Here is an 18,373-nt window from a genome sequence, read left to right as displayed (position 1 = left end):
CCTCAGACATTCGAAATTAACTCTGTTAGAAACAAGATCGGTGTTCCACACCGGTCTAATGGGGACATTCAGACCGTCTATCATTTCGTCTCTGGCATCCTTCAAGATCTCACAGTGCCACAGAATGTGCTCGGCCGACTGGTAAGTATTGCCACAAGCGCAATTGGGATGGGTAGACAGGGCAAGGCTGTGAAGCCTCCCCCTGAATTCCCCATGTCCTGAGAGGAGCTGCGTCATGTGATGGTCCAGTTTGAGGAAGGCCCCTTCCATTCTGAGTTTAACTGATGGGAAGAAGGAAAAGGTCCATCTTCCCATGCTCGACCTATCCCAACGGACCTGCCACTCTTTAAGCGAAAGGTCCCTCATCGTCCGAAGCAGTCCAGGGAGAGTTCCCGGTCCACCTGGTGTCAGAACGACACCAAGATGGGTTGCCGGGGATCCTCTGGAAAGTCTCTGCTTGGTTAAGACTTCCCTAATCTCCAGATCGATTGGCAAAATGCCGGCCAAAACTGGCAAAGCGTCCGAAGCAACAGTACGGTATGCGCCAGATAGTGCCAGCAAAGAAGTTCGCTGGCCCCTAGTAAGAGCGAGGAGTATAAGGCAGTTATCCAGGCGGTGCTCCCAAACAGAGGCAGCATACGAAACTTGCGCAACGTATACGCCCCTGTACAGAGCACGTAGTGCCGGACTGCGTAGTCCCCATTCAGCGGTGGAGAGTCTCCTCAGCTTTAGGAACAGCGCCTGAGCCTTGCTTGAAACATCTTTAACATGAGCCAGAAATGAGGACGATCGATCGAGTGTTACACCTAGGTACTTGACCGTGTCTGCAAATTTGATGTTGGTGTCTCCCATCCGGATGGTAGGGTTTCTTGTTCTACTGAGAGAGCCCTTCATCAGGAGACCCTTTGTCTTGTGGGGAGCGAAGGTCATCTTATTCCTCTCCCCCCATTTAAGGAGGGTGTTCAAACCATCACCAGCCTTTTCTTCAATTTCCTTTCTGCTGTTCCCCGAGACAAGATACATTTTATCATCCGCGTAGTCGATCATGATACATCCTTCAGGCAAGGGTAACCTAGAGGAGTCGTCAAAGTCAATATTCCAAAATTCAGGTCCCAGAACGGAGCCCTGAGGACAGCCCATATTTACTTCGCGTTCTATAGTAAAATCACCATAGGATATCGAGACAGTTCGTCCCGATAGGTAGTTGTCAACCGATTTAAACAGGCGTTTTGGACAATTCCTACTTTTAACCTTTGTGCGTATCATGTCCCACCACGCGAAGTCGAAGGCACCAGTTATATCTAAGAAGATTGCTACAACATACCTCTTTGTGCAGACCTTCACCCAGTTAAGCGCAAACGAAATGGCGTGCACAGTGGATTTACCCGGGACGAAACCAAATTGAAGTTCACTGGGCGGTGATAGTGTACTGCGAAGACGCTGCCGAATAAGTAATTCCAGGATCTTACCGAGGACTGGGAGCAAGGTTATCGGGCGATAAGCCTTTACATCGGTGAGTGGTTTGCCGTTCCCTTTAGGTATAATCCTGAGCACGCCCCTCTTCCATTCAGAAGGGAAAATTCCTCTTCTCAGGCACGATTCCATCACTTGAAAGAGCTCCTCTTTAGCGTGGACCCAGACATGCTTCACTATTTCGCCGTTGAGTCTGTCATGCCCTGGTGCCTTCTTTGGACCCAAACCCTTAATTATAGCATCTATTTCAGCTCTAGTGACGGGAGTGATTCTATCCTCTTGGGCGAGGTCTCTAGGTGGAAGCCGTGCTAGATTTCTAATCTGTTTTTGGTGGTCACTTTCCCCAATTACTGACTCTACAGGGACTAACTTGCCCAAAAGTGTGTTGAGAGTAGAGGCCACGTCCACAGTCTCAGCGTCCCTCCCATCAATATTCCCAATTAAACTTGACAAAAACCGATCCGATCCCTTGCCGGATTTTTCAATTGCGCTGTGGATTTCCCACGGGTTGGCGTTGCCCACATCTTTAACCCAATTATGCCAGACAGCTCGTTTCGCAAGGAGAACCGCATGTTTGAAAGTTGCCCTGGATCTCCTGAGAGCGGCCTGAAGGGCAGCTGTCTCCTCCTCCGTACAGCTTCCCCTCCTGGACAGTCCCAAGGCCCTATAGGCTCCTTTGTAGGCCCCCTTTAGCGAAGTCAGCTCAGGTGACCACCACGGCGTTCTAATTTTCGTCTTTGGGTTTGATCTGCCCAGAGAGGAATCAGCCGCAGATACAACGGCAGAATTGAAAAAGTTCCCCAAATTGTCCGGATCATTAGCTGCTACGTGATGAAAATCCCTTAATGTATCTCGTAGCGCCTCCCCAAAGTTATCCCAATTCGCCCTGGAGGTGTTGAAATTCCAGGAGGATCTCGGAGTTTCAGTTTTCTTAACACCTATTGTGAATGTGATTAATCTATGATCCGAAACTATTGCGCATTCATGGACTCTCCATTTAGATATCCTGGCCGCAACTGATCCAGAGCAAAGAGTTAGATCAATGTTGCTCTCTCCTAGTGTGTTTGAAAAGGTAAAGAACGAACTCTGTTCGTTAACGATACAAAGGCCTTGCGCAGCAATCAGGTCTTCGACGGCGTCAGTCCGTGATCGTACTGAATGGGTTTTATTATTGTCAAACCAAAGAGGAGAGCGAGCGTTAAAGTCCCCTCCGATAACTACGTTACGACCTTTAAGCGCGTTTAGGGCGCGCGTCAGACTCAGGATATGTGGTCCTACCGGGTTCCCCCATTTAAAATAGACTGAGATCAGATAGATCTCAGTATCAGCAAACTTAATACATACACAGGTTTGGTACTCATTAGACAGCCCAGCCAGAAGGAGGGGGCTGATCAATGATGTATTGACCAGAACACCCGCCCCTGGGGATGAGCCGACTTCGAGTACCGCTCCCGGAAATTCAATTGGTGTCTTACCTTCCCGGGTGTACTGCTCCTGAATAAGCAAAATGTCAATGTTGAGGTCAGACATGACCCGCTGAGCGTCCAGGGTGGCCAACCGGGATCGCTGCAAGTTAATCTGACCTAGGGAGAGTAAATTATGCGGAGCCATAATCGGTCATACGGACTTGGGCGTTTATGGCGGCCAGGTGGGCAGGACAGTCCCTGTCTCCCGTTGGATGGTCGGCAGTCTTCTTAAATCGGGTGCAGGTAGCGCAGACAGCGGGGAGTGCCTTCCTGGGGCAATCCTCATGATTGTGTCCCACAGCGGCGCAGTGGCGACAGGTTTCTTTCTCCTGGGAGCAGGACTTACTAATATGACCATACTGTTGACACTTGAAGCATCTGGTCGCACCTGTATAATCGCGAGTGCGGCAGGCGTTCCACCCAAGGAAGCACATTCCGCTGTCTAGTAACACCTTACGGGCAGCTGGATGACATGTCACCACCATGTTCATGGTAGGAGTGTCGCGCTTGCCAAACAGCGAGACTCGCCGCATAGTCCGAAGGTGATCTTCCAAAGACAATGTGGTCTGGCCAGATAAATTATTGGAGAAAATCTCAGTGAATAATTCCTGATCTGCGGATTGATCGCCCTTTGGCACGTTGTAAATCACTATTTTTGGAAGACGGCCCAAGGGATTGATCATCTTCAGGCCATTTGCAGTAAGTCTCGCTTCGGCTTTCTTTATATTCTCCAGATCCTTGGAGTCCTTGGCTTGAAAGGCCATTCCCGCTCCTTTGATTTTCCTAGATCGGACTATTTGGAAATCATCCTTCTTGGGGTTAAGGATTTTCTCCAACGCTTTCTGAGTTTGCTCCGAGGTTTTTCCCTCAGGGGCCTCAGGGTAAACCAAAATTGTAAGTGGCTTTTTAGGAATCGGACGCTCGAATCCATTAATAACTATTTTTTTAGATGCAGGCAGGGACGAAGCAGCCCTGGCGTAGGATAAGGTTTCCTTCGGAAAGGGAGCAGTGGTTGTCGACGGGCGAGTCAGGAGTGCTTGATCCAGTTTTGATGCCATAGCAGATTGGGCATTAAGCATCTCATCTATGGTGGAGCTTCGCGTAGTAAGAGTGTTTAACTCAAGCATTAGTCGGGTGATATCCGACATGAGGTCATCGAGAGTTGTGTTCAGGATACTTTTGTCGGCCTTGTTGAGTTTATTTGTTCCGTCCATCAGGATGCAGCGAATTTTTTGGCATTTAGCCAGAGCAGGGATGGCTTTGTGCTCCTGGTTGTCGGGAGAGTCACTATATCTGACTCTTTTTTTGTTTTCAGCGTTGGGTGACGCGGCAACGGTGATGGAGACCATTTCGTGTGATTCTGGTATAGGTGCAGAACGGTTAGTATCTTCATGGTCTGAAGAGTCAGCGAAATCCGACTCACCAGGCGTGGAGGCATCTTGGTCTTTGGACGTTGTTTTCCTTTTTGGTCTCCTTTTGCCTTTGGAGGGACCTGCAGGAGCTCTGGCGCCCAAAATATCCGCCTGAAGGCTAATCATACGGGCTAAAAGAGCACTTTCCCGCGTACTGGATGGTCCGGCACGTCTGCCAGTGGCACCACCGGTTTCGCCAGGCGAAACTACGTCGGAATCCATTTTTCACAAAAAAATGGGGAAAATGAAAAATTTACCCCACTTTTTGAAATTTTCCCCAAAAATGGGGAAAAAAATGCGGAAAATTTTTAACCTAAACTGTTGTCAAATTTCAAAAAAAGTTGAAATTGACAAAGTTACGCGTTTACCCAATGAATTTTAACAATTACCCAATTTTTAGTAAATTAATTTTATATCTTTTCAGTAGCCCTCCCCAATGTATTTAATAAAACTGCAAAAATTTAATGTTTTCAAAATCCACTTATTAGTCCTCCACTGTGAATGGATTATCTAAAAAAAAAAAAATGTTCAAACGGATATGGCACTCCCCTGAGATTTAAAAATTTTGGACTTAACCATATTAATTTTCAAAAAAAGTTGCAAAATTAACCGTTGTTGCCAAATGAAGGGTCAGTCCTCCAAGCAGTTCGCACAAGTTCTTTCGTCACTTCACAGAAATTATCGTAGAATATTCTAGAGAATTGACCACGTGTTGGACTTTAAAACGGTTATAAAACCAAAAGTATGGCACTTACAAAAAAACCGCGACGATCACTCGACGCAGAAAGAAATTCTGCGTCTGATACAGTATGTGTCGTCGAGATTCACTGCGAAATACGGCCGTAAGTAGTATTTCAATGAGGAACACCGCGGTATAAATTTGAAATCACTATAAAAAACTCAAAGTAGTGTCAATTTCACCGGAACTTTTTGTTAAACGATGCGGAAGTAAACTTTCTACCCTGTATCGATAATGGATACCGGGGAAGTGGTGAGAACCACCAATATGGCGGATTGTTAAATTTAAACACTTATATGCTATCAAACACTAGGAAAAAAGAACAACACAGGAAAAAAAATATTACAGGCGGATAGCCCGTAAAAAAATACACCTGGTGGCGCTAAAAGGTTTGTAAGAATTTTGACCGGAACTGATATAGAGAATATTAATTGCCGAGCAAAATTGTAACACGTTCTAACCGCGGAGGCTAGAACTGAACTTGCACATAGAAAATAGCATGGACACATAGAAAATTTAGAGACTTTTTAAGTGAAATCGATGCAAACTATGGAGATTTACTATTGCATTCGGAAATCAGATGGCTAAGTGCTGGCCAGTGCTTGCAACGCTTTTTCGCCTTAAGAAAAGAAATACCTTTATTTCTAAAAAATGAGATATCATCTGACACTTCTGAACTACAAGATAAAATGCGAGATCCTCAGTTTCTAGCTGATCTTGCGTTTTTAACTGATATGACGCAACACTTGAATGAATTAAATTTAAAATTGCAAGGTAAAAACCTCAATATAGCCAACATGTACGGAAATGTGAATGGATTCAGAAGTAAACTGAAATTGTTCAAAACGTCTCTACAACAAAATGATTTTTCTTTTTTTTCAAGTTGTAAAGAACATTATTTAGAGATGAAAAATTTTGAAGACTGTAATTTTTTGGACCACCTCAAATACATGGACGAAATAATCGTCGAATTTGAGCGGCGTTTTGCAGATTTTAAAAAAATTGAGAGTGATATAGCTCTCTTTACTCATCCATTAACGATCGCAGTTGCGAGTGTGAAGATTGATTATCAATTGGAACTGTGTGATCTGCAATCAGACCCCCTTTACAAGGGCAGAACAGAAACAGGAATTGATTTTTTTAAGCTCCTCGCTGAACGTTTCCCGAAACTGACGAATTTCGGGCAAAAAATGGGCTCGATGATGGGCAGTACCTACCTTTGTGAAAGTGCATATTCAACAATGAAGTTTATTAAATCGAAATACAGGTCTTCATTGACAGATACTTCACTTAAACATGCACTGCGCCTAGCTACCACTAGTATTGAGGTTGATGTTGACAGAATTGTAAAAGACAAATTAATGAAAAAGTAGATAATAAAATAACGATATTACGTATTATTACCAGTATTTTATTTTTATAAATATTTTGCGGCCCACCAATGTATTTAGTCTTTTTTATTGGCCCTGGGTCCCATCTAGTTTGGACACCCCTGATTTAGATACTCACTTGTACCTAGATTGCATGCAGTTAGAAATATATTTACAAGAAGGCTATAATAACATACCTCAGTAATAATAATAATTAAGTTTATCATAATACCATTTATCTGTATAATTTTAATTGCAAATTTTTATATTGATTAGTTTCACTGAATTGTTATGTTCATATTATCAAATGTATGTATAAGCTATTACGGGCGTATATTGGACGCTTGTGCGTTATATTTTAAGAATGAGTTTATATGGTTTTTGTTTATATCTGTCGCTACTATTTTATATTTGAAGTAATAAATAAATATTGTTTTGTGTATAATGTTAATCCGTGGATGTGACATTAATAAACTATTTGAAATTGTCCACATTCACGGAACCCTGCATTGTGTACCTAGCTTTAAGATTGTCCAATTGTTGTTAAATTCCTTGAAATGTAAAAAAATGTAACTTGTAAAAAATGAACAATAAACAATTGGCCGGCGGGTAGCGATTAGAAAGTGTGGGTTCTGAGGCTGGCTCGTACACTCCAACGGCTATAGAAATCCGACCAATGAGAAGCCATAAACGGGCCGCCGACCTTGGCCGACCTTTTTTTTGTGTGCCGTTGTCGAGTCGCAACTTTGACAAAAAGCAGCAATTTTAAATTTTAAAGTCTCTTTCTCCATTCGGTCACCAACGCCTCGGACCTTCGCATCTACCAGCTACCTGCCGCAGCCCCTTTCTGCCGAGTTCTGAGAATTTTATTGGCCTTTCTCCCTCATCGACTGAAGTATCCTGCATCGACTAGATTCCGGCGGGCACCACGAGGCTTAAGAAGCTGACATACTTAACCGCCTTTTTAACCCATTGGCCTCCGAATTGTTTTGTACCGAAGTTTTAAATCTGCAGTGGTGTACTAAATCTTACATAACTTTTAAACTAAACATGCAAACGAAACAATTTTTTTAAATTTACTCGTTCATTGAATTAAGGTATGCAAAAAATATATGCAGTTTTTTAAAAAATAATAATAATATGATTAAACGAGGATATAAAAATATTTTTTTTATAAAAACCATTTTTTTTTCTTTTTTTTATAATTGGATTAAGAAAAGTTTTACATTAATCATACTTATGACCATAATATATTTTATTTCAATTTGGGCTTATGTTAGCCGCCCACCATGCATTTTACGAACAAGCTTGTCAATTCCCGAACCACACGCTATTTTAAAAAAAATTCAATGACGCTGAAATATAAACAAAATTTCAATCGTAAATATCAGGAAAAAACTGTACCAACGGAGTCCTGCCAATTACTACGAAATGAATGCTTAATTATCTACAGAGCGATTGGCATTTAAAATTTTAAACACAGATGTCAATAATGTATCCCTTTTTCGTTTTTAAGCCGACGACACCAGACCCGCCGGGACGGCGTCGTTTGAGGCCAATGGGTTAAAGGCGATCTTTCACTTATTTGCATTTTGCACAAAAGTCGTCTATATTCCAGAAACGTCCTTTTCAGGACGAAAGTCAACTGATTTGCATTTACAAAGTCGTTTGAGGCGTGTAACTAACCCCTATTTTTACAGTCTGTATGCACACGACATTTAGTCGGGTACAGGGCGTATCATAAATAAAATAAAACAAACAAATATTCTCATTTCTTCATTCATTCCCTCTACATGCCCAAACCATCTTAGCGTCCCTTTCCTAATCTTACTCATTACGTTTACATCAACCTTGCATTCTTTGTAATCTCCACATTTTTCACATGATACATGCTTTTACCATATATACTCAGGGATCTTACTTCTACAGCATTTAGTCTACTTTCATTGTTCCTCTGCCAGTTCCATGCTTAACTGCTGTACACCAGGGTAGGTACCAGCACTCCATTGTCGACTGCTAGCTTCGCTTCTTCGGACAATTTTTGTTAACGCCTACCGCATTCAATCATTTATCATCAGAGTTTCCTGTCACCTTATTTATAAATTTCGGCAAATTTAAACAGTCTTATTCTAAAGAAAAAAACAATAAAAAATATAAATAGACTTTATTCAAGCAAAAAGCTATCTCAATAAAAAATATTGAATGGATTCAATTCGTCAAGACTTCAGTTATCAGAAACCGTAAAAATAAACATTGTAAATGTATCAAAGAAATTGATTATGAAAACAAAACAAATATTCTGTTAAGGCCATCTCCTGCAACAAAATGTTTTCAAAATATCCAACAAACATGTTTTGTTTTTCATGGCCGATGGAAAACAAAAAACGTTGGGGCCCCGACCCAATGTTTTTGTCAGATATTTTGAAAACATTTTGTCGCAAGAGACCCGATTATACAGTTTGGACCCCACATTTCTGGTGCGTTCTCATATGCCCCTTTAGGGTACATTTTTGAACAAATGCTTTATCACACAGGGTGCATTTATGAGCTCTCAGATTCGCATGGATTTTTAAATGTTCCATTAGGGTTTTCTTCCGGGCAAATGATTTGCCACATTTTTCGCAGGCAAAGGTCTTGTCACCTGGAAAAATAGAGCCATAGGTATTAAATTGGTAATAAACATGACCGGTTAATAGTTGAGTGGATATATGCTTCTCTTTCCTATCTGAGGTGTCGTGGGTTTTATTCCTTTGCTAAGCCCGTCATCACGGTCGGTCGGTAAGCAATTGCCATAAACCGAATGTTGCCCAGAGAAGACCCTGAGCAGAAATGTTCCACACTGAACTGTGAAGCAAACTGTTACCTTACTATAGCCAACTTAATTTTCTGCACAGGGTCTTGTCTTACAGCATTCTGTTTATGTCGATTGCTTACCGACCAGTGGGACAGGAAGCTAAGTCTTCAATCATTCTACAAGAAACATTTCCCATTAGTAGGAAGAAATGAAATATTGTTGGGTTATTCATAATGTGAGGACTGAAAAAAAAGTATAATTGAACAAACCTGAATGTCGTAACTTGTGCATTGACAATTCCCCATTTGTAAAGAACTCCTTATCGCACATATCGCATAGATAATTCTTCTGCTTCAAATGCAACCGTTTAATATGCTCTGACAGCTTGCAGTTGCGATAAAACACCCGATTACACGTTTCGCATGTATAAGTCCTGCACGGCAAGCCATGAACATCAAACTGGTGCCGATTCTTTTGAGAATAGTCATTAAATCGTTCTGGACAAAGGGTACAACAGTATCCTTTCTCGCCACGGTGGAATTTTTTAATGTGTTGTAGAAGTGCCCCACGATTGGTGTAGGTTCTTTTGCACATCTTGCATGGGTGTCTTTGATCAGAATGAATGGTTATATGACGAATGAGACTTACTTTGTCCAGGAAGGCACGTCCGCAAATATCGCAGAGGAAGTTTGGAAAGTGTATCGGATAATGCTTCCTCAGTGATGCGTGAACGCCGAAAGATTCGCCACAAACTGGACAGATTAAAGCGAACGAGTTTAAGATAGGTATGGCGCCATTTTTTGTAACGATTTTTTTCTCTGAAATTAAAGGTATCTTAGGTTTTATTTCAACTTTGATATCTTCGTAAGCAATATCTTCAATGTCGTAATATGGAATGCTTTCGTGGTCTGAGTTGAAATTTATCAACGGAATGTGCGAGTCTTCGTTTGTTGGGTCCATTTCCTGTTTTATTTTGTGTTTGTTGAATTTCAATTCGGTTTTTAATTTGTCTTTCAGTTTGTCTTTTTTATACTTTTTTACCGTTTTAGCTTTCCGCTTCTTGCTGTGTTTATTCAACATGTTTTTCTTTATTTCAAGTTGCTTGTTACAAGTATCTGAAATAAATACAGCAAATAAATTGTTAATTAATTTTCAAGTTGAATAAGCAAAGAAACTTAAAGAATGTTGAAAAATTTTATTCCAAAATATACCTACTACACTTTAAAACTTTTCAGGATAATAGTTTGAAACATACAGTGATCCATGATCATAGTTAAATGGATATTTCAAAGCCCTATAACTCATAATGGAAATGACGTCGGGAGCTAAAAATATGTGTGTTGGCCTAGTAAAATGAAATAGAAACTTTTCGAAAAAGCAGAGCTTCCATCGAGGAGTTTTTTTTATTTTTTTTTACCATACTGCCCCAGGACCATTTATCAGATAGCCAACACCCCTGCCATCCCAGATAGGTCAGCCCAAGTGATTTGCTACATTTGGTGACTTAACAGGGGTGCCGCGTTCATGGGGCGGGGTTTGTCTAGGTCTCGGCGGCGGACGCGTTTGCCCATCTTCTGCGTGGCGGGTCAGGCCGGGAGAGACTGGTTGAGTTGGACTTTCTCTCGACTCATAGCCTTGCACCGTAGTGGCGAGGATGGATTCTTACATACTCCTGGACACATTGACCCCCGGATTCCTATCCACCACTCATACCTTTTTCCTTCCCAGAACTTCCTCTCCTTGATTTCCCTCAATAGAACCTCCACACAGCATCCCCAAAGATGATATAGGCCATGAGGGAAAAAAATTCAGTGTCTCCTGAAAGGAGCTAATGCAAAAAAAATGAAATCCTAAAGTTTAATCAATTTAGATATTGTGTATTATAGTTAATAAATAGGTATATTACCATTAGAATGTCCGTTGTATGTTTCATCCACAGATTCAACCTTTTTCCGAAATACAAATGCATCCCTCAAATTAGTTATACAAGTGTTGCATATTACACTACATTTGTCTCTTTGATTCACACCTACCAGCTAAAAAATAAATTATATCGCATAAAAAATTAATACTTCATCGATGGTCAAATAAAATCACACTGGAAAAAATACCAGGTGTGAGATAAGATTGAGGGAGTTTGCATGGAAATTTAATAATAAAAAATAAAATCTAATTAAAATGGTGTGTATCAGATATACAAATACGTATCGATTCACTTTTTTCACATTCGCGCGCGAAATTACATTTCACAATGATAGGTATTTTGTACAAAATTCGTAATATTTTTTGAAGAAAAAACATTTTGTAACAGCGGAATGGAGGCAGAAACTAAAATGGAGAACGTCTTGAACCAAAGAATATCAGTACCATATCGGTACAACACTGATGAAATGTAATGAAAACGAAGTTTTACCGCTGTAATTGTATTTCAAGTGCATGTTTTATGACCACAGTCTACAATAACTCTACGAATTCAATAATTCTATGAATTGCCAGGTACCCAGTACACATCACACGAGATCTGGAAACTAATTTTTACTTCACAGAAATTCAACACGTTTTGGCGTTTCCTGAGGTCTACAAATAGCACAAAAAATACTTTAAAGCGTCTCCTACTCTTCACCAACAGTACGCAAAAGACGCCTTTAAGCTTCTCCCGCAAAGAATGGGTTAAGATAATCGTTACAGAAGTCATATATCATTTTTTCGTTTATCATGCCATTGTAGGAATCATCATCACAGGTTTATCAATTAAAATATTGATGCCCTCAATAATAAAAATAAAGCATTGCATAAATAAATATTTGTGTCCGTCAATTCTGAAAATATTGATTTTGGATAAAATTTTACTATTCCACCTGATTCTTAATGCGTATAGATTTTAATTGAAATAACACTTTGTTTCTACTTAATTACAATAACAACAACTATTAACTTCGGTGGATAGGTAAAATAATAAATTTAATTTATTTTAAATTAATATATCAATTTTTGTTATTTGTTTTTGGGGTGTTATGCCGTGTTGTGCTAAGTTACAGTTACGTTACAGTGTTCATCATCAGGGCAGATGTGTGATGATGGACACTGTAAAGTTGTTCGAAACGTTGGCTAAAGAAGGAGTTAGCGCAACAAGGCATAACACCCCAAAAACAAATAACAAAAATACTTTTGGCCGTGAAATCTTAAATCTTAATATATCAATATCTCCAATTTTGGTTGAAAATGAGTACTGAAATGTACCAAAGATTGCCTATATTTTTTATGGATTAAAATATTGCATCTCCTTAATCTACCATTCCAAAGATATAAACATGTTAAAATATATTGTAAATCCTCCAAGCAATGTTTCTATGAGCACAGATTAGTGATGCAACGGAAGTGTCTTAACGGAAGCAGAAACGGAAACAGATGTCAAAAGTAAATCTTAGCGGAAGCGGAAACGGAAGCGGAAGCGGAAGTGTTAATACTATGAAGAAAAATAACAATTTTATTTTTTAAGATTTGTTTAATTAAATTTGTATTTTGTACTTTTAGTACTCCAAATTAAACAGTGGTAAATTATATTTTATAAAAAGTAATTTGGCTGCTTTTTCACCTTTGAGTCTGTTTCGGTGTTCTTCATATATTAAACCAGCTGCACTAAATAATTGATCACTGGCTACACTGCTGGGGGGAGCTGTTAAGTATTGGCGAACTATTGGCAACAGATGGGGGTATTTGTGCGCATTTACTTTCCACCACATAAGGGGATCCTCATTGAGAGGTAGTCTCTTCTCTTTCTTGTACTCACGAACATGTGACTGTATCTCTAAATGTAAATTGTCACCATCGTCAGTTGTAGAAGAGTTCTCATTCTGGTCTTCATTTAAACTTAACATCGATTGCAATATTTGTAATGATGATGATGATTTTGAAGTAGAAGGCTGCACTTCGATATCTTCATCTTCATTCGCAAATTGAGTTCGACTTCTTTTGGGGGAAGGTACACGGTCATCATCTTGCATGGAATTGGGTTGTCTGGTTCTAAATGTAATATTGTTAATCATAATCGTTGCATTAAGTAATTTAGATTCAACCTGCTCTGTGATGATGCTGGTAAAAAAGTGAGATTTTTATCGCGGATCCAAATAAGTCGCGATAGTGTATGGTGCGGTGATGCGCAGAATGCAGAATCATAAATAAACCCAGTGTTGCCAAAATACATAAACTATAAACAAACGAAGTCGTTGCGACACGTTTGTATCGTTTGTGTCCCGCCCCCTGTCCAGTCGTCCCCGCGCCCCCCGCCTCCGCGTTCCTCGCTGTATTCTCCGTTTAGAGTTCTGTTATAAAGTTTGCGGAACCAGAAACGGAAACGGAAGTGAAAAACTTGCGGAATTTCTGCAGAAGCGGAAGCGGAAGCAGAGCTCTGTTGCATCACTAGCACAGATATACAGATATGCGTAATTTGTCGTTTTCAGTTGATACCATATTTACATACATACATATTTTGTCCAAATTACAGTAGACAATGCAGCCAACCGTACACAAGATGGTGTAAATTCTATAAATTCTTTAATTATATAAACACGCCCAAAGTATTAAAATAAAACTTTGTTTAAAACTTAATAAGTACACAAAACAACTATTTACATCGGGGAAGATGGATAAACATGCCCAAAATAGGTTAATAGGTTCTTAGTTTGGGTTATTTAAATTATTTGTGCAGATTCAAAGAGTAAAAGAACAGAACTGCTTAATATATAGAGGACTAAAATGTAAAATATGGGAAATATCATAGGTTTATTGATTTTAACTACTTAAATAATTAAAACTTTAATGCATTTTTTTCCATATCCCCCGATGTAAGAGGAGTATGATAATTTTACACAATATTTTAGTATTGATTGTTTTACACAAGGATTTGAACTTATAACAATAATTTAGCTTACTCTCAAATTGAAACAACTTAATAGCATTTCCGTGTAGTTTTCCAACACATTGTTATATGGATAGTTCATATGCATACTCCTTAAATCATGTTTACTATTGCAAAATACACAGGCACCAGGGTTTATGTTGGATTTCAAAATCGTCTTCCTGCGAACCCTTGGCTGGTCGCCTAAATCTGCCTCAAAGCTAGAAATAAAAATGGGTAAATACCCAGAATTGCTGGACATTGTTAATAAGCACAATTTAACTTTATTTTTACAAACACTTCGTATCAGTTTAACCCTTAGGAATCAGACCCCTGCATAAGTAGTGTTGAAGAATCGAGCCCACGGTATGAAGTCCTGCAACTGCAGGGTTGACGTGAACATACATTTTGTCATCAAATATTATGTATAATAGTCATAAAGACAAAACTAAAATTGTAACCTCATCAAATATATTATTTATTTTTTATAAAAACACAAATAACATTGTTTACATCACTTTATTTCGATACAAAATCTCAACATGTTTCATGAACCAAGTTCACTTCATCAGGAGCACAAGTATACTAAAGTTATAATTAAAATTAGGTCTAGAAAGAAGAGGTAGAAGGAGCGGGGAGGGATAAGAGTGGGGGAGGATTATTCAAAGTAGGAATTAAAATGTCATTAGACGGGAAAGACCGGGTAATTGGGAAAATATTTAAAATGGGGTTTATAAAATTTTTTTGTTTATTAATAATATCTGCTTTCATATTCACGTGTTTTCTTATTTCTAGGATTTCAAAATTATTGATTTGAGATACCTTGTAACCAGAATGTAGTATTTTAAAACCTGAATTAATATCGAAAGTATGGTCGTTATTTAATAAATGATCCGCAAATTCTGATTCACAGTTTCCCTTTAAAGCCCTAAGATGTTCTTTAATTCTGATCTCAAAGTTTCTATTAGTTTTTCCTATATAAAAGGAATTACAATCATTACAGTTGAGTTTATAAACACCTGATTTTTTAGTTTGACTATCAATATCTTTATTATTAAGAATATATTTTTTTAATTTGTTATTCGTATAAAACGCCGGTTGAATAGTGAAGGGGATGTTTTTATTTATAATTTTGGAAGTATCATTATCTACAAATAGAATTCTACGCCATTGTTTGTTTGTATCTTTATAAATAGGATAAATATAAAGTTTAAAGAATTTATGTTTAATTTTTTTATTTAGTATTTCATCTATCAATTTATTAGGATAGCCGTTATTAGATGCTATTTGTTTTATGATATTTAATTCTGAGATATAATAACATGTTGAGATTTTGTGATATGAAACATGTTCATGTTTGATTTATTAGAAACATGTTCATGTTTGAACATGTTCATATTTGATTTATATTTAAACATGTTTGTTTTATGATATTTAATTCTGAGATATAATAACATGTTGAGATTCTGAGATATGAAACATGTTGAGATTTTGTATCGAAATAAAGTGATGTAAACAATGTTATTTGTGTTTTTATAAAAAATAAATAATGCCATCACAAAGTGAAAAGCAGTTAGAAGAAGTTTTCTTCGAAAAAAAAAAAATATTATTGTCTACTGGTTGGATTTTACGATCTTATCTTTTTATGAAAGGTTTGATTTAAACATATATTTATAAGATGTGGATAATCTAAATATCGCCTGGCTGACGGCCGCACATATACAGTCGTATACCCTATTAAATTAATCACTGTTGTCATGTCACCATGCGTCGGGTCACATATCAGCCGTTGTCTTTCGGGAGTCCGCATTTTGTTTATTGACGGTCATTATTTTATGATAACTGTGTGTATGAAATTGTTAATTTTTATGTTTTTTTATTGATTGCAAAGGCAAAGTTTTATTAAAAGTAAAAGCGAGTTTGCTAACTTACCATCACTCCGTTTCACCGCAGGGGTAGGCAGAGAGGACGAACCGCCAAAAACTCGGTCTTGACACACACTCCTTGCCTCATTCACATTCATACACCGTCTCATACATACTCTTCTATTATTCTGACTCTTGACATGGCCCGACACAAGTATCTGATTCACTTGATTGTGCCATGTCTTCCTCGGACGTCCCCGACTTCTGCTACCATTCATATTTGCATCATATATTCTCCTTTCACTCCTTTCTTCGCAAATTCGCTCCACATGGCCAAACCATCTAAGTGTCCCTTTCTTAATCTTACTCATTACGCTTACATCAACCTAGCATTCTTTGCGGATCTCCACATTTCTCACACAATCATACATGGTTTTACCCACATATGCCTCAGGGATCTCACTTCTACAGCATTCAGTCTACTTTCATCCTTCCTCTGCCAGTTCCATGCCTCACTGTCATACATCAGGGTAGGTACCAGTACTCCATTATGGACTGCTAGCTTCGCTTCTTTGGACATTTTTTTGTTAGCGCCAACTGCATTCAGTCCTCCATTAATGGAGTTACCTGCATTTACCATTCTTTCAATATCTCTGTCAGCCTTCCCATCCATAGTAAACATACTTCCTAAATACACAAACTCATCCACCAAGTATTCCTCATTCACAACTATATTGCTCTTTCAAACACCATGACTTTAGACTTACTTACATTCTACATCAACTCATTCTAAGTATTTCCGCATGATAGAAAAAAATATTAAAATACTGTTATAAAATATGAACTCCCGGTCATATATGACCATCAAACACTGGAGGGATTAAAATAGATTATTTTATTTCTTCGGCGACTGAAATATAACGATTGAACTAATACAAAGTGTTTTATCCAGTGATTCTGGATATTGGTAAAGTTGTCGAGTTCCGCTTCATGCTTGTGTATGTGTTTGATTTCAACTTCAATATTTAATGGAGACTACTATTTAAGTCGGAGGTTTAGGTAAATATGCACAAAATAGGTTTTCAGAGTCTTAGTTTGGGTTATTTTAATAATTTATGAGTATTTCCTAACCTTAAAACTTAACTTTGATAAGGAAAATATGGAACTTAAATACATCTTTTACCATCTCCCACTACATAATTAGTTATTTCTTCTGACAAACAAATTTGTAACAAAGTTGAAACCAAGTGCTATTTATATATTTTTGGCATATAAAGCGTGCAGCGGAATTCGATATGTTTAATGTTGTTTCTTGTAGTAATTATGTTGAAAGCAAGTGCAATATATTTTTTTTGCGTAAGCATGAAGCGCAATTCGACATGTTTATCATTAAAACATCTGTAAAAATAATTATGTGTAGGTTCCAAAATATTAATTTCGATATCTACAATTATTTTACAGTATAAGGTAATTAAAAACGGATGATTTAAAAATCATTTAGCGAAATGGTTTTATAAATTTACCTGTTATCTCCTAAAAGCTTTAATACATTTGAATATAAATTTCCGGATGACATTGTTGTATGTACGATATTATAGTTGTCTTCAGAAAAAAATGTACGATAACGTTTACCAATGTTTACAATGCAATAATATCATAATAATATCAAACAAAATCATTTTTAACTGTCAGATCCATGTCAGATCTGAAAATGGCATATATTTGTTACCATACTGAAAATAATGTAGTCATTAATTTGTCAAAGCAGGTACCTTCATTTGTAAAAAAGGGGTATTGTCCGTAACCAATGCTTTGTAAGGAAGTATTATGACCAGACATGAGATTCTATAAAATCCGCCTACTAACATCATTTTTAAAAGCTTGTGCAACTAGGCGGGAACCTGGCGCATTTGTCTACTCAGCTACTAATCGTTAAAAATGTAAATAGTAGATATTTCAAAATATGTAGGCATATTAGGTGACTAATAAACTAAATCTAACAGGTTTCGATCGTGTGTCCTGGTCAAACTCCAACTCAAACCAATAAAAACACTCGCGACATCAAAACGGTTATTGTGGAAATGAAAAACCCGGGGAAGTTGTAATTTTTTAAATAGCGAGTTCAGTATTCATCCAAACTATTGAAATCATTGGAAAATTTCAAATTAAATTAATTTATTTAATGTAAATGGTTTTTATATATTAAATGGATATTGCGATTAAAAAATTTCATTATATTAGACACAGAAAATTTGATTTTATTGTTGATTTTAAACTAAGTCGGTACCAGGTTTCTTCATTATTCTGTAGATGATGTTTTACTAAAAATTGAACAAACAGTATGGAAGAAATTATGT

General features: G+C 38.0%; 1 protein-coding gene across 3 annotated transcripts; it reads right to left on the bottom strand.

Moving 5' to 3' along the window:
• Positions 1–8,627: 8,627 nt before the first annotated feature.
• LOC149413354 (uncharacterized) lies at positions 8,628–17,709 on the bottom strand. 3 transcript variants are annotated; one of them, XM_089644988.1, is made up of 5 exons: positions 17,540–17,709; positions 14,186–14,372; positions 11,161–11,290; positions 9,524–10,369; positions 8,628–9,101 (listed from the first exon to the last, which is right to left on the bottom strand). In XM_089644988.1, the coding sequence occupies exons 1-5, from the start codon at positions 17,590–17,592 to the stop codon at positions 8,911–8,913; spliced, it is 1,407 nt and encodes a 468-aa protein (XP_089501114.1). In that variant the 5' UTR covers positions 17,593–17,709; the 3' UTR covers positions 8,628–8,910. The 3 variants fall into 3 exon arrangements, with proteins under 3 accessions (XP_089501114.1, XP_089501115.1, XP_089501116.1); XM_089644990.1 differs by having other exon boundaries at positions 8,908–9,101; positions 9,903–10,369; XM_089644989.1 differs by lacking the exon at positions 14,186–14,372 and having other exon boundaries at positions 17,540–17,648.
• Between the last annotated feature and the right edge of the window lie 664 nt (positions 17,710–18,373).

Source organism: Hesperophylax consimilis, chromosome 22 (genome assembly GCF_061612785.1).
Source record: "Hesperophylax consimilis isolate HC1 chromosome 22, BYU_Hcon_1.0, whole genome shotgun sequence".
Taxonomy (NCBI): domain Eukaryota; kingdom Metazoa; phylum Arthropoda; class Insecta; order Trichoptera; family Limnephilidae; genus Hesperophylax; species Hesperophylax consimilis.
This window is presented reverse-complemented; position numbering and strand designations above follow the sequence as displayed.

What these genes read in the sequence shown, in the direction of transcription:
- LOC149413354 (XM_089644988.1), bottom strand. Translation starts at nt 17,592, where the DNA reads ATGTCATCCGGAAATTTATATTCAAATGTATTAAAGCTTTTAGGAGAT. An exon ending in AAGCTTTTAGGAGATAACAG is followed by an intron (nt 14,373 to 17,539) that starts GTAAATTTATAA and finishes TTTTATTTCTAG; the next exon opens with CTTTGAGGCAGATTTAGGCG. An exon ending in GCACAAGTTACGACATTCAG is followed by an intron (nt 9,102 to 9,523) that starts GTTTGTTCAATT and finishes CTATTTTTCCAG; the next exon opens with GTGACAAGACCTTTGCCTGC.